The sequence below is a fragment of the Pectinophora gossypiella genome, chromosome 12 (assembly GCF_024362695.1).
Source record: "Pectinophora gossypiella chromosome 12, ilPecGoss1.1, whole genome shotgun sequence".
Lineage (NCBI taxonomy): Eukaryota > Metazoa > Arthropoda > Insecta > Lepidoptera > Gelechiidae > Pectinophora > Pectinophora gossypiella.
In genome coordinates this window covers 14,499,934-14,517,221 of record NC_065415.1, presented here as the reverse complement: position 1 = coordinate 14,517,221, position 17,288 = coordinate 14,499,934, and the positions used below count along the sequence as shown (strand labels likewise).

General features: G+C 36.8%; 2 protein-coding genes across 3 annotated transcripts in view; both read right to left on the bottom strand.

The window, feature by feature from the left end:
• Window positions 1–68: 68 nt before the first annotated feature.
• Window positions 69–2,084, bottom strand: LOC126371229 (ribosomal oxygenase 1). The gene has a single exon (XM_050016497.1). The coding sequence runs from the start codon at window positions 1,897–1,899 to the stop codon at window positions 100–102; it is 1,800 nt and encodes a 599-aa protein (XP_049872454.1). The 5' UTR covers window positions 1,900–2,084; the 3' UTR covers window positions 69–99.
• A 5,845-nt stretch (window positions 2,085–7,929) lies between these two features.
• The window catches only part of LOC126371282 (potassium channel subfamily K member 1-like), a 36,131-nt gene continuing 26,772 nt past the window's right edge, over window positions 7,930–17,288 (bottom strand). For both annotated transcript variants that reach the window (XM_050016578.1, XM_050016577.1), the window contains 4 exons: window positions 15,209–15,349; window positions 11,987–12,196; window positions 8,917–9,105; window positions 7,930–8,480 (listed from right to left, as the gene is read on the bottom strand). In XM_050016578.1, coding sequence (XP_049872535.1) covers window positions 8,179–8,480; window positions 8,917–9,105; window positions 11,987–12,196; window positions 15,209–15,349 — 842 coding nt within the window. In that variant the 3' untranslated portion in view covers window positions 7,930–8,178. The remainder of the gene's footprint in view (window positions 8,481–8,916; window positions 9,106–11,986; window positions 12,197–15,208; window positions 15,350–17,288) is intronic.

Here is a 17,288-nt window from a genome sequence, read left to right as displayed (position 1 = left end):
CAGAATAATAATGTACTTATGTACTCATAAAATAAATCTAGATTTTTCAAGGGGGTAAATAAAAATGCTTTAATGACAGAAAAAGTTTTTAATCATTCTTTAGTCATCCTCAAGAGTCTCTAATGGATACTCAGTCATAATTAATCCACGAGACCATAAGGCATCGGCTAAATTCAACTTGTCAGAATCATTTGGCAAATTCAAACTCTCTACTTCAACATATTCTGGATAAGCTTTTATTAAGCCCTCGATAGCTGGAGCCATTTCCTCTTGCACTTCTATGAATGACAATTCATTCCCATGGTACTCTAGAGAATTTTCAGCATAGTAATAAAGAGCCAAGCTTTCTTCTGCTACTAATCTCACTATATTCTTGCGCAGAAGTCGTATCCTTGTATCTAAACCAATTTCAACCCTGTTAATAACCTTCCCATTTTCTATCATCACATCCGAATCCCCGTGCACAGTCACTGCTTTTTCCAAGTCGCTAAGGACTGGTGGCAACGCAGCATGTTGGAAACTCTTGGTGACCTGATCTACTGCATCATCTATTGGTAAATAATTCTTCATTTTGCTGAATAGTGCCATAATTTTATTTTCTATTTCTTTTCGGCGAGGGTTAGTCTCACTCTCATGGACACAGCCAAAGTTGTCAAATAGATCAAATGGTAACCCTTTTCTGAATTCAACGTCTTCTGCAATAGCCTTTTGAAGTCCTCCATAGATAAGTTTTTCGAACAAATCTGCCCATGAGTGCTTCTGGTACATACTTATAGTCACATGGAGGGAATGTTCACCATCAATAGTCACCCCTTGATGGATGTAACCTCGGGGGAAGTACAGCATATCTCCAGCCTCCAATGTTACCTCCAAAATTGGTTCCCCAATTTCTTCCTGATCAAAGTTCTTTGAAGAAAATCTTGGCAGAACCTCATCCTTGGTACGTGGTTTATAGATTCGCCAATGTTTCTTGCCTTCTGCTTGCAAGATGAAGGCTTCAATGTCGTCATAATGTGGAGCAAACCCTTGGCTGTCCGGTGGAGTTAAATAAGCATTAGCACCTACAAAGGAGTTGAAGAATTCTTGCATTGTTGCATTCATCAAGTGCAATTTTGGGATGTAAGTTTGTGGGTTTAGCAATCTAATGCTGCAGCCATTAAGATAGAAATCCCAAACCAAGTGTGGATATGCCTTCCCTTCAGGATTGTGTGTTTTTCTTTCATTATCTACATAAGATGTAATGTCAACATTTTTAGTGAACATTATGTTTTCATTACGCAGCATATCATCAATGATTGGTGTTGAAATTACTTCCATGTAATAGTTTGGTTTGTTCCTAGCAATGTGTAGAGGCTTCTTCTCCCAAATACGGTCAAAGAATTCTTTTGTATCATAAGGTGCAATCATCCACTTGAATACTTTTAACGCTTCTTCTCTGCTGTCTGTTTGTACAGGCGTAAAATCAATGTAGCCATCTTCTGAGTGTGAGCAAACACTATCGGATTGTTCTGATGGATTATGGGCCTCATTGTAGATAGCTGGGATTAACGTTGGTACTTCTTCATTTTCTGATGTCTTACGCATTTTAGGCTTACTTTCTGTATTCTTACTTTTAACTTGATTCTTCTTACCAGACCTAACTTCTTTTTCTTTCTTTTTCTTATGACTCTTTCTTTTACCTATGTTTTTGGCCTCCTTTGCCTTCATCTGCTTCTGTTTTAGTTTCTTTGCACCTAGACGAACTAAGTCTTCAGATAGCGAATCTAAATTTACATTTTGTTTAGACTTCTTGGGTGTGTTTCGATTCTTCTGTTTCTTATTCCCTTTACCTTGATTTTTATTACTGTTTTCTTTATTTGTTTTATAAATCGCAAACGCGGACACCAATGGGGAATCCATCTTTAATAGTAAAATATTTTGTCAGTTATTCAAACACAGATGCAATTATTTATGTTGTGATGAAGACTACCATATTCTGATAATATGGAATAGAATTTTCCGACAATATTGAAAGAAAAACCACAATTATTTTACTATCACACACGGCACAAAAAGGTTAGGTTATCTTTTAACGTTCTGTTCTATTAACCGCAATCGGCCTTTAATGTCAAGTCAACTCGTCAGGATAACTATTAAATTTTAAAAAAATGTTAAGTATTGATTGTATTAATCTACCTTTTGTAAAGAATGACCTAATAATCCTGCAAATTAATAGATTTTCAATATCTATTTTTGTAAGGATTTTCCAAGTTTTATTTAAGAAACATCCAAGATTTTCGTAGATTGAAACGGAAAAATATTTGACATTTTGTTGAGATTTTTAAACGCACTTCGGCAATGACATGCGTATCAAAGTGCCAAACATGAGTCTTATTGACATCCCTTTTTTTAAGGTATGCATGCATGCTAGATTGAAAACATCTATCTTACGCGGTTTCGATTTTTTCATACAAATGTTTTTTCCCGCTAACTCCCGTTTCCGTGGGAATTTTGCAATATCCTGTTGCAACTAAGCTTTAAGTTAACTAAGGTACCTGCATGCCAAATTTCAAGCGTCTATCTTAAGTGGTTTAGATGTTTCATACAAAAGGATTTTCCCACTAATTCCCACTCCCGTGGGAATTCCGGGAATTCCTTTCTTAGTGCACCTCTACGGTAAGTGCCTACGTTTAGCCGTTTAGGCTGTGCGTTGATATGTCAGTCAGTCAGCTTCTCCTATTATATATATATATATATATATATAAGAAGATTCTACCTATACCATTTTAAAAGCTGCCACAGAAACGCTGTTTGAATCATCTGATAAAGATGTAAAGGCCTGTGATGACCTATACCATAGTATAGGTATCTTCGTTGAACAAGGAATAATACTACATTATAGAACGGCAACGCTGCGGTCCCCACCAGCAGCTGAGCTAGGTTTACCTCACCCCCTCGATCTTACTTTAGTCTTCCATCGTACGGGCGTGAAACGTCACACACACATACGTATACGATAACGTCAATATGTAGTGTCTGTGTAAAACGAGGTGTTTTGTACAAAGTGTTCGGGGTGTGACAGGATGCTAGAATTAAAATAAAAGAATAGTTACTAATTCCAAGCTGCTTTAATAGAAATTATTAAAGTTCCATAGGTACAGTAGTTACGAATATACGTGTACACTGGTACGAAAGGCATTTGTGTTCTTTAATCTACTGACTGTGACTACTTTCAGTATTGTGTTTTATTTAATCATACCAACATAGTTATAAGTGCTGATTCCTGTACACACCATCTAATTTTATTTTAAGTTATACCTGTCATTTTCTTATCCGTTGAAAAAGAAAGGGACGGGTAATCAACAGGCATACATAACTTTATTTATGGAACACACGTCAATATTAAAGACCCTTCCAAAGTTTTACAATGGCCAATAACCCGGCATAATTAAGTTGACAGCACGTCACACGAGTTGCGTATAAGCGAAATGTCTATTTTATTTTCCCGGGTTATTCATTCCTTTTAGGCGGATAAGAAAATGACAGGCATATTAAAATAACATTAGGAGGTGTCTGCGGGAATCGGGACCATTATATATCTTACAATTATTATCTAACATTCAATATATTCCCAAGATTATAGTTAATGTATATGGTCTTAGACTTTGTTACAATAAAACACTAATTTAAGATATTTCTTGTGTAACATTGATAACTATAGCAAAATGAAGAGTAACGGGTACCTACTAAATAAGTGATTTTGCGGTTACTTAGGTACATTAGATTTTACTGACAAATATACAGGGTGTAAGTGACACCGTACCGAATACTGAGGGGAATTGATTTAGCTCATGATCACGAGTTAATTTTCCGTCGCAAAAGTAAAAAAAAAACTAATAAAAGTAAAAAAAATATTTTCAAGAGTTTTTCTTAAGAAAATTCCATTGCCACTTGATATTAACTCAGAATCATGAGCCGATCATCCCCCTCAGTATTCGGTACTATGTCACTTACACCCCGTACAAGTACGTACAGGTAACGAAAAATTTGAGGGATAGTTCAGACCATGATTCTGAGTTGATATCAAGTGGAATATCCTGTCGGAAAATTCATGAACATTTTAGCAATTTTTAAAAAATAATGAGGTATGGGGCCTGGAGATCTGTAATACAGGCCTTGAGCCTAGTACGGACTCCAGCTCTCATAAGGAACTAAAATTGTATTTTACGTTTTACGAAAATTTGTGTACCTACCTACCTTGTGAGAGAAATAAAGAACTATATTATCATTATTATTATTATAGTTCCACACTTTTGCGACGGAACTCAGAATAATTTCCGTTACGACGTCACTAACACCATTATATTTTCCTGTATGACGTAATCTGTGAGATTTTGTCTAATTGAGCAGTGGCAATTTTAAAAAAAATATTCACACGAAGTCTATGCGGGAAAATCCCATGTTATATTATATTGCCACAGAGAAAAATCTCGTATACGTCATACGGGAAATATAACACCGTGTGAACGTAGGCTTAGACCCGCTTTCCCGACTCTGTGCATCAACCTTTATAATGGGAGATTTTCTTTTTTAGAATTAAAAAATAAAAATAGTTCTCAAAAACTTGTTAGATGGCGCTATTACGCCATTGCCAAGATGTCACGAACTTATAAAAGATTGATTTCTTTTTCAGAACATAATTTGTCATATGTTTATTTTCAGAACATAATTATTGTGGAATATACGTTGTGTTTTGTTTTCAAAATTCGATTCAAAAATCGAAGAAAAACAGAACTCCTTGCAGTAACCTACCAAGTTCAGCGCCATCTATTCAGCAGCCAGGAAAAAAGAAAAACCCTCATTATATAGGAGTTTAAAATTGATATTAAAATAACTTTTAGTTATTACTTCTTTATAATAATCTCTTCATAAGTTCAACAATATTGTCATTGATTGCATTTCGATCCAAAATTATTACGAAAACACTCTTAATGGTGCCAGTAACGTAAAGAAATCTAACATTCACAGCCATACTGAATCGATCAGAATGAGAACAGAGGCGAAATATAAAATCTACGTGAATCTAAAACATGGAAATTCAAGTAACACTGTGTTTAGGTACCTTGTCTCCCAATGCGATGCAAACAAAGTTAAACATTTTTATTCAACATAAGCTCATGCATGACCATGGAATAGAAGAAAATGGAGACGGAAAGTTTTGTTCGTAAATATTGCGGACAAGTGGAGTGCAAAGTTGAAGTATGAACTCTTTGCTCATACTTGTATGGCGCGCGTTTCGCGCTCACTTGGCCCTTCCAAAATTCCATCCTCTTTCTATTCAATCCCAATTGGACTAATCAGAGACTTACTTACATAAATCTCAAGATGAAATTAGACCAACAACATTATACGAAGTGTTTTTTTTAATTGTTATTTTTATTAGGTTTTTATTTTGTCTAAAAAGTATCTAGCTAATGTTTAACTTTTTGCATCGAATTATTCAACACGGTATCATATAGGTACCTAAGTCGCGTCGGCCGCTTTCACAAAGTTTTGAGTCACGGAAAATTAAGGCGAAATAAGTATTCTTAGTAAAATGATTATGATGACATGATAATGCAGAGGTTTTAAGGTCGTAAGACCGAATGCCCTTTTAAAATCCGAACACGCTGGTTGGCGGTTCATGTGTAAATTCAATAAAATATTTATTTACTTACTTGCAGAAAGTTGTTTAATTGTCCAATTATTTGAGTTACAAAGATCGTTATTAGGTGGTAGTTTGGGAGCGTCGTTACGGTTGGGCGTGGCGCGTTGCAAGCGCGGGGCGCGGACAATCGCTGGGGGTGGGGGGAAGCAGTGTTGCTAGCGTTCGGTGCTAACAAAATCCAAACCCCATTATTTCACTATATTGTCTGGGTCGGTCTTAGAAGTTTCAGCTCATGTCACCATTTAAAACTAAGTAGTATAATTTCTTCACTGATATCCACAAACAAATATTAATGTAGATAGTATAAATTAATTTCCTCAAATTAAGATGTTATAGGCGTTCAGATAAAGTGCAATATCAGTTGTACGGTCACGAGTACTAATTATAAGGCATAAATAAAAGAGGTGGTAGCTGTTCACTCAAAAGTTAAATACCTTGAACAGCTGATTGCTACGTAGTGTTGTGCAAATTTGAATTTATTACATGAAGACCTGGAATTCAATTGCTCATAACTAATGCAAATATGAACGTAGGCGGCCAATACTCTCGCATGTGATTTGTAGATAGTGACAGAGTTGGCACACTTCGGGTTGATACCCCCCTTCCGTTACACCCTGTATACACTTTGAAACCATGTCACATTAACTTTTTTCTCAAATTAAACCATAAGTCTCATTAAATGACAAATATGATAGTGCGACAGGGTTTCAAAGTGGGTGCTCATGACTGTACACTGTCTTTACACGCCATCGCTTGTGACAAGATGCTCCATGGATACTTTTCTACAGAGATTGGTTGCCTATTTGTTATACCGAGGTCTATGATTTTCGTCGACTACTCGAACTTCGTGAAGACTACCGATGTACTCACCTACAACTTTGAAAAGTGTCGGTATAATTACTTACAATACAATAATCCCACAATATTTATTATAATTTTGCTAAGTTATGATAGCACAGAAAGTATGCGTTACACGCTAACAAGATTAAATTATTTGTTTTATATCAAATACATTTAATAAAATCTGCTTTATAATAATCTAATTAGGACTTTATCTACGTAAGATATATTTCAATATTGAATAAATCCAAAGAATCTATTAAATTATTGGTCATCTATCACACATAATTGATACGTACGTCAAGTTTATCTACAATATTATTTATTTTTATTAATATATTTAAACATCATTTGATGTTGTAGATGTATACCTTATAATATGATAGAAATAAGAAAGTTTAGATACTAATTACTTACATATTTGTTGCTTTAAATTTTTTTCAACATTGAAGCGTGTTCGTAATAAAGGTTTTATTCATGAAAAATAAATGGAAATAAAATACTCAATATTATAAATTTAACGCAGAAGCAGTCGCCATTTTGGATTTTACAAAGATTTTAACATAAGTAGGTACCTAACGGTGCTGTTCCAATAAATAAGAATATAAATATTAATATCAAATTAAGTAGGTATATTCTTTATAATTATTTCTAAGCGTGCCTTTTCTTTTTTAGATATCTGTCTCTGGGCCATCCCATAGGTACCTATTCTGATATGCTGTTGATTTTGAAAAAAAAAAATTGTAGACAATGTTAATTCTTACAATTTACGCTTTTATAAAACGTATACATTATGGGACACGCTGATGATCACCTAGTGACGGTAATTTATTTTCCGTTTGTTTTTATTTCATTCGAAATCCCTCACACTTTTCGTTTGCGTAAAAAATCTATAAAGTGAAATAGAAAAGTGAGAAAATTTGAAAAACCACGTCAGTCTTTTTACAACTCAGTACAACTAGTTCGACCAGCTTATTTTGATGATTATTAAGCGGATTTAAAAAATAAAATGAAAAGGACGGTCGTCGATATACCTATGGATTCATAGACTTTTGTATCGGTCATTGGGAAATATGTATCTCTGAAGGTTGCCAGCTATGTTAAAGTCCCATATAGTAGGGGGCAAACTTATCTCGATGTCAATTATCTATGATCTAAACATAAATTCAAACTCATAAAGCCGAATTCAGTGTAATTTTTTCCCATTTTTTTCCCACGATACTATTTTTTATCGAAAAGATTTTACGATATGCCCTCGACATGAAGTACAATACTTTGAATAAACTTTTTAATGAATGAAGACAGTCTCGTGGATATGAATAGATTCTATTTTTAAATGTTATCGTATCGATTTTAGCGCTCTTCTTTAAATATTATATTTTTAATGAATATTGCTTGGTTAATAATATTTTTTAAAAGAAAGAAAATATAACTACAAAATTAAAAAACTAAGAAATAAGAACTCTTTCTTTTCATTTTAAAAGTTCCTACTTTTTTACGAATAGCCGAGTTTGCCGCCAAAATTATTCGCATACTTTTGAATTTTAAAGAATGTTAACTGAATTTACGAGTAAATTACCGAACGAAGACATTCAAAGTTGGAATGAGCTTAGAACCGCGCCATTTTGACGGCTGGGTTTTGACGTTTGCGTTTAATGAACTCTCATGTCTCTGGCGTGCACTGGAGTGGTGTCCTCAGGGCTTGGGCTGTCATCCAGATGTGGTCGAATGTGTACAACAGAGCGACGTTGATCATGGTGGTTGTATTCATCCCTCATTACCAGTCCGCCGATTCCGTATCCGGGGCCCATAACTCCGGAACCACTGAGGCGCATTTTCTCAGGGTCCTCGTCAAGCTTGACGGATGAGAAGACGGTACTCAGGTTCAGTTGCGGGATGTCGTAGAACACGGTTAGCGTCAGCATCAGGAATGTCAGGCCGATGAGCAGGTAGACTGAAAAAAGATTATGGAATTGAGAATTGACCATGCCATGTGACATTTTGCCTAGTGACGTGACATTTCAACAAACAAAGAAACTGTAAAACTGTCATACGGTATAACTTGAAACCTTCGTATTTGGTAAATATGCAAGTCGCTTGACACCAGAGAAAGAAAAAACCTTGAAACCTGACAGACAGTTTTTGTTTAAGTATTTTGTTAAATGGGACGTCTCATGAAGCTTAATCATGGCAGCCTGTGTTTCGGGTCTTGGAATACACAGATAAAAAACTAAATATTTAAAAAAGATCTTGATAAAGAAAAACTATTGGATAATTATTATTATTAAATGATGAACTACCATATTTTGACATATTTCATAATTTATTGTTACTACTGTCAAGTAGCTAATTGCTTCCATGTGCCTTTTAAACCCCTAGCAGGTACTTACAAGTGGTGGCGACTTTGTACAGCGGGCGGTACTCCTGCTGCGGCGAGTCTCCAGGGATGTAGTCGCCGAGCCCGATGGTGGTGAGAGAGATGAAGCAGTAGTAGAACGAGTCCAGGAAGTCCCACTCCGGCTCCAGGGATGAGAACAACACCGCCGGCACCACCAGGAAGAAAATTATCAGCACTGACACTGAAACGAAAACATACAATTTATGATATCTACCGGCTCACCACCACACGTTGGTCTAACAGAAAGCTTGAAGCTTCAAGATATTTATGTTATTATAAGTAAAAAAAATAATAACAAAATTCAGATCAAAAATATCTTTATTCGGTAGGCAACATTTTTTTACATAAAGAACGTCTCATTCGCTTAAAACTACTGCAGCTTCTCACAACCTGTATAGCCGGGGAAAAGAAGCTGTTAATTATACCTCGGCCTAAATCCTAACATAATATAAGATAACATAAGCTCACGACTATATCCCAATTGGGGTAGACAGAGATACATCGCAGGATCCCTCACAGAGCTTTCTGCTCCTTTACCTTATTTATTTTCGACGTTAACTACGTGGCCGGACAAATGGGAAGCGCGGAGGGTTTTCACCCGATACATAACTAATCAAAAATACTTACAATATATTGGCAGAAACATTATATATAAGTAAAAATAATTGTTGCTTGATATTTGGATCACATTATGTATAGAATTATGTTGCTACCTATATTGCCTCTCTTTATTTTTATCAGAATAATAATGGGTGCAAGATGTAATTGTGCTTGAGTGTAATAAAAAGGGTCATCATTTATACCCAAAAACAAAGATAAAAGATGCATATGTGTGTACCCATGAAATACCCCAAAAACAAAGATAAAAGATGCATATGTGTGTACCCATGAAATACCCCAAAAACAAAGATAAAAGATGCATATGTGTGTACCCATGAAATACCTCAAAAACAAAGATAAAAGATGCATATGTGTGTACCCATGAAATACCTCAAAAACAAAGATAAAAGGTGCATATGTGTGTACCCATGAAATACCCCAAAAACAAAGATTAAAGATGCATATGTGTGTACCCATGAAATACCTCAAAAACAAAGATAAAAGATGCATATGTGTGTACCCATGAAATACCCCAAAAACAAAGATAAAAGATGCATATGTGTGTACCCATGAAATACCTCAAAAACAAAGATAAAAGATGCATATGTGTGTACCCATGAAATACCCCAAAAACAAAGATAAAAGATGCATATGTGTGTACCCATGAAATACCCCAAAAACAAAGATAAAAGATGCATATGTGTGTACCCATGAAATACCTCAAAAACAAAGATAAAAGATGCATATGTGTGTACCCATGAAATACCCCAAAAACAAAGATAAAAGATGCATATGTGTGTACCCATGAAATACCCCAAAAACAAAGATAAAAGATGCATATGTGTGTACCCATGAAATACCCCAAAAACAAAGATAAAAGATGCATATGTGTGTACCCATGAAATACCCCAAAAACAAAGATAAAAGATGCATATGTGTGTACCCATGAAATACCTACAGCGCCATATATATTGTTTTTGAGGAAAGTAGCCTGGAAAGTCCCTTGTTAGATTTTTGTATGGAGTGTCTTGGGTGTGGTATATATGACGTTACGTACCTAATGATAGAAGGCCTATACGCAATACCTAAGTTAGTATTACATGATCTGTGACGCAGTTATCCGACGCAAATGCAGATAGAGACGTAGATATTCAAATAAATAATAATATTATTTGTTACCATCTGAGAGATTACTGTAAAAACACATCATTAGAGTTAGAAATTATCGTCAATTGCTGATGCAATTTATATTTTCTTCGGAAAACACTCTCCCTTTACATAACGTCACTCTCTTATTCTACTTACAATAAAATGTAGTTTCCAACTCGTCAAATCACTTACTTTTCAAAACACGAAATTACTATGGCATTTGTATGAAAAAGCAACCTGTGACGTCATAGAATTTCGCACTTATTATTACATTTTTCTTTATTAAAATTCATAAATAAGTTAAATAAAAAAAGAAAACATTTTTGTCACCTTTAGATCAGAATCAGAATTTCATAATTTATCTTTGAACTAGGAAACTACCCAATTCCCGCCGGCGTGGTCGACGATTTCCCTCATTCAGCGCCTATCGCTATCGACCCACTACGGTTGATTAATTCTTTCAAATAATACAATGCTCTCAAACGCGCTGATCCGAGGTTCGCGCCCAACTGGGCACCCTCAGGCCTGTTGTCTTCAATGTTGTATCAGGTGAGAGCCTTCAGTGCCCCCCATTTGTCCGGCCAAGTAGTTAATGCCATCTGCGGCAAATCTACAATAAGTCACGTAAAAAAAAGAGTTATCTTTCTATGAATACGTAGTAGCTATTCTATGATGTTACTATAATTGACGCCTATTAATTAATAGAAGCGACCTTTAACTTTATAGGATCACTTGGCGACGACATGACTGATATGTCTAAACGATTTGATCACCAATTAATATGCAGACATGGCAGAGATCAAAGTTCTTAAGTACAGAGTCTCAGTAGTTGCATCAGATAACACGTGTTTTGATTGGGTTTTTTTTTTAAAGAAACATGTCATTTTACGGTTTCAAATATACATACATACATAAACTCACGACTATATCACAATGTAGTCTGAGGTACAAGTTACAACCGTCGTTAGATGAACTACTTAAGTACCCACATGCCTTCTGTTTTTGCTTTGTGTTTGTTGTTTCTGTTCGTCCAACGAAGCTACAGCATAAACCTGACACTTTTTTTGACGTGACTAATCGTAGATTTGCCGCAAATGACATTAAATACTTGGGGACGAATGGGAAGCGCTGAGGGCTCCCGCCCGGTACAAAATTTAAGAGAACAGGCCTAAGGGTGCCCAGTTGGGCGCGAACCTCGGCTCAGGGCATCGTCTGAGAGGATCATATTTGAAAGAATTGCTGAATGAGGGAAATCGTCGTCCACGCCGGCGGGGTCTGTACTTTCAAACCCACCAAATACCGTCCGAACTCACCAATAATGAGGAGGTGCACGAGTCGTATAGTGAAGGGGCGGTAGAGGTGACCCAGGGCCGCGTTGAGTGCCCTCAGCATGGCGGTGGCCGGGAGTAGCAGCCGCTCCACCAGCGCTGACAGCAGCACCAGCGTCAGAGGGATCCCAAGCAGCGCGTACATCATGCAGAATACCTTGCCAGGCTTCGATAGCGGTGTTACGTGACCGTATCCTGGAAAAATGAGGGAAGAAATATTAGTACTGAATATTCTCGATAGATGGCGGCGGCGTCGGCTTAATAAGATACATAGATCGAAACACACTGACTTACTGATGTAAGTAAGTCACAGTGTGTTTCAGTGTGTTTATGTGTGTCATCAGTCGTTACATGAGCCATATCAGGGGCCTTTGGCGGCTCAATAATAACCCTGACACCAGGGTTGGTGAGGTTGGTAATTCACCTCACAAACCACACGATAGAAGAAGAAGATCGAAAGAATTTCGCATGAACAGGAGGAGAACCCCTGTAATAGTTAACATGATCGTCCAGTATTGACAAGAGCTGCGGGTTGAAGTCCCGTCCGAGTTAGATTTTTCGGGTAAAAATGGACACCACAAATTTTTTGCTGGATTGAAGATACTTTTTCTACTGCGAGATATTGTTAACAAAAATCACATCCGAATGCGATACATTTATAATCAGGGGCCTTTAGTGGCTCAATTAACCCTGACACCAGGGTTGATGAGGTCGGTTATCCACCTGACAACCCATACGATAGAAGATATCATTTTGATTTGGAGTAAAATACAGCGTCCAATTTTCGGAGGTATGTGACCTAACCTGTATTCGGCTGATTTTCTATTCGCGGGTTGGAAGGTCAGATAGGCAGTCGCTTCTGTAAAAAACCTGACAAATCTTCAGGTTAGGTAAGCGGACCCTGTGAAAAACGGGATAATGCTAGGGAGATGATGATTGATGATGTATGTGTTTTTGCCAGAAGTCGACTCGAAATTAGAACATCCACTACACAAAATTAATCTCCAGCGACTCATAGTTTACAGTTTCACATAACTAGAGACGTTAACGAGTATAATGTCTGAGCATAACCCTCTAACCACATTTCAGGAACATTAGTTAATGGCCCATTACAGTGACAGATCGAAAGAGCCAACTTTATGAACCTGGGGGCTAGAAAGGCCACATCGAAGCAATTCATCTAAAAAAGCAATATTGCAATTTGACATTTGCGCATACTCGTATAAAAGTAAGTGCGCAATACAAACAAACGTCAAATAGCAATATTTTTTTCTTGGGATTCTCTTAAAAAGCATAATTGTTTTTGTCATAATTTTAATTATCATAATCCTTTTTGCATAACGTTTTTTAGCATAATAGTACTTTCCCATAATAACATCTAGGAATACTGTTTTGTTAGGTATAACTTATTTTTGGACTAATATTTGTTGGTATAAATTTGATTCGCATATAAATAGGTATCCATAATTCTTTTTTAGACTAACAAATAGTGTTTTGTCATAATTTAACATTAGGTTAGGGTGCGGCGGGGGTGGCCCTTGGGCCACCCCTAAGCCGCCAACATGTTTATCTTACACACGAAAAGTATACCGAATGATGACCAACAGCATGAAATAGTGGCAAAAAATATAAAAAGTCACAATCATGAATCAAATGCAGCCAAGGAAAAAGTACGTTTCAGACTCGGCAACTTTTCTTATTCGGAGTATAGTTTTTATGCTTATAATAATTATGATTATATATCATTATTGCCATTAGTTATTATGCTTATAGTAGTTATGACTTTCAAAATTATGCTTAAAAATTTATGACAAATTAATACTATGCGAAACTAATAATAGGACAAGTAACAGTATGCCATGGTAAATTATTACATAAAATTTTATGAGTAAAAATAGAGAACCTTTTTTCTTAGATGAATTGCTTCGATGTGGCCATTTTAACCCTGGATGGATTATTTCAAGAGATACCTGTAGAATTGCAGTTTCTTTTAAATAAAATACGTTCGCGTTTGACCACAATTTCACCTGATGGTAAGTGACTATGTAGTCTAGGGTGGATCACGATTACCTAGCAAATGCACATACATGGAAACGATTCGTTTTCTTATCCTCAGATATAACACCTTGCGAAATGATGTAGATTCGAAAATGTTAAATTGACCTTCAGCAAGATTGTCTGGCATTATGGTCGTCTGGAAAAAATGATTTTTTTTTTTGCCGCCATTTGCCCTGTACAGTCATGAGCAATATCGTGTACCCACTTTAGTTGCATTGGCCCCGATTCCTGCAGACACCGCCTAATTTTATTTTAAGTTATATCCGTCATTTTCATATCCGTCGAAAAGGAAAGGGACGGATGATTCACAGGTCTTAATTTTAGGAAGAATGAGTAAATGAATGAATAACCCGGGCGAATCAAAAAGGTACGTCGCTGGTATGCAATCCGTTTGACGTGCTGTCTACTTAACTGTGTCGGGTTATTGACTGATGTAAAATTTTTAGACGATTGGTTTAGATTTGTGCTTAAAATTGACGTGTGTTCCATAAATTTTATGCTTGTCGATTACCCGTCCCTTTCCTTTTCGGCGGATAAGAAAATGACAGATATAACTTAAAATAAAATTAGATGGTATTTACAGGAATTAGCACAATTATCATATTTGACATTTAATGAGACTTACGGTTTCATTTGTCAAAAAAGTTAATAACATATGACATGGTTTCAAAGTGTATACATATTAGTGCTCGTGACCGTACCTAGTCTTTCGTAAGTAAATATTTCCTTTTATTTTGGTGCAATAAACTTATTTGTATTTTTTTAACCCTGGCTTCCAAGTCACAAGTTTTCCACTTAGTTTGGAAGTCAGTGGACCATGCTTTGTTTTGTTCCAGAGGAGGTCCGGGTTTGGTTCCCGATGGGGACATTGTCCAAATCACTTTGTGTGACTGTCCTTTGTCTGGTAAGGAATTTTCAGGCTTGAATCACCTGATTGTCCGAAAAAGTAAGATGATTCCGTGCTTCGGAGGGCACGTTAAGATGTTGGTCCCGGCTATTAGCCGTAAAAACATCTGCACCAACCCGCATTGGAGCAGCGTGGTGGAGTATGCTCCATACCTCCTCCGGTTGATTGAGGGGAGGCCTGTGCCCAGCAGTGGGACGTATATAGGCTGTTTAAGTATATCATAGAGACGTCACGAGACTCACCAATGGTGGTGACGACGGTCGAGGAGAAGAACAGCGACTGTCCGAAGCTCCAGTTGGGCCCCCCGGTGACGTTTCTGGCTGCCGAGACGCCGCGGTTGCTGGCGCGCACCACCACGTCCAGCAGCGACTCCAGGTCCTCATCTGTGGAGAGATGAGGTGGTCAGAAAGGCGATGTACTTATAAATAGGCGATGGTTTAGTAAGTACGGTCACGAGCATTAATATGTATACACTATGGTACCATGTCACATTAACTTTTTTTACAAATTGAACTGTAGGTAAGTCTCACTAAATGTCAAATATGTTAGTGCGACAGAGTCCTAGAGTGGGTACATTATATTGCTCATGACTGTACATTTCGTAGCCGCATCTAAAATGTAACATCCCCGTGTCTGACAGAAAGCTCGGTGAGTTGTGGATACTTAGTTCATCTTGTGATGGATGTACCTCTGACTACCCCTATTAGGATATAGTCGTGAACTTATTTTATCTAACACGTAATATGATAAGAGATACTTATCTCTCGTCTCTTTCGCGCTATTCGATATACTATAATATCTCTATACTGCTATTGCAGCTGGGCTTAGGAACGCATTAGGAACGAAGATACAACCATAGAATAAGGAATAATACTACGTATAGAACGGCAACTCTCCGCTCCCCACCAGCGGCTGAGCTAGGTTTACCTCACCCCCCTCGGTTCACCTTATTTGTTGTATCATGATATAACTAGATTCAAATTCAAAAATATCTTTATTCAGTAACATAGTTACACTTCGAATCGTCGTAAAACTACTGCAGCTTCTCCCAACCTGTACGTATTGCCGGATTGTGTGTCGTACATTAATGGGCTATTACATAGAAATAGGGTCTGTAAAATGGTACAATTAAACCTTTACTTACTTCATTAACCTTGACAAGGGATCTAATTTATGACGTGTACTTATAACAACTACGTAATACAGATATCAGTCATCCGTCCCTTTCATTTTCGACGGATAAAAAATGACAGGTGTCATGTCCCCATCGTTGTCCCGTTTTCACAGGGACCACTTACTTCACCTGAAAGTATGACAGGTCCGGTTTTTTACAAAAGCGACTGTCCTTCCAATCGAAGGGAAAACCAGCCCAATACAGGTTAGGTTACATACCTCCGAATAAACTCGGGAAATTGGGTACGTGATATTTTTTTATGATCCATAGATGAATTCGGAAACAAATTCGAAAATCATTGGTCTAAGCGCGGGCCTAAGTGCTGAGATTCGAACCTGGGACCTCATAGTGAGAGTCGAGCGTTCTTTCAATGACTACCACGGCTAGAAAATGACAGGTGTAACAGAAAGTGTGTAATAACAGAAATCAGTACCATTAAGTACATTACTTACGCGATTTTTGTGTATGTGTGTGTGTGTGTGTGTGGCCGCCTGTTGTGCCTTTCTGTATGTGTTGTCTCTGTATCTTGTGTCTATTATGCTCAATTAAAAAAAACAATATTCGAAGGCAAAATGACTTGAAATTGACATGAACATCACAATAAAAGTGCCATGATATTAGATAAATAAAAAGGAATTTTAATATTTAACGTAAGATATAAGTAACATGACAAAGTTGATATAAAAATCAATTTATTTTCTTCGCAACTCCCGAATGGATTGAAGGGTAATAAATTATGTTTCTTTCTAATAAATGTCTCCACGAAAAATAAAAGAACTTTAATATAGACAAGGATTGCTTTTAGCCATAATCTCATCTTGATGGTGGGATATAAGTTTATACTTTAAAACTGGATTGACGTAGCAAAATTGACTAAGAATAATGAATAAAAAAACATATCTTCTCATAGCATTAACCCGTATTTCACGGGGTCCGCTTACCTAACCAAAAAAATTTGACCGGTCCGGTTTTTTACAGAAGCACTGCCTGTCTTACCTTCCAACCCGCAAAGGGAAAACCCGCCTAATACAGGTTAGGTCACATACCTCCGAAAATGCATTTGTCGGGAATGTGGGTTTCCTCACGATATTTTCCTTCATCGTTGAGCACGTGATAATCATTTATGAACCAAACATGAATTCGAGAAC

Bases quoted from the DNA above. Each gene is read 5' to 3' on its own strand.
- LOC126371229 (XM_050016497.1), bottom strand. From the start codon at position 1,899: ATGGATTCCCCATTGGTGTCCGCGTTTGCGATTTATAAAACAAATAAA.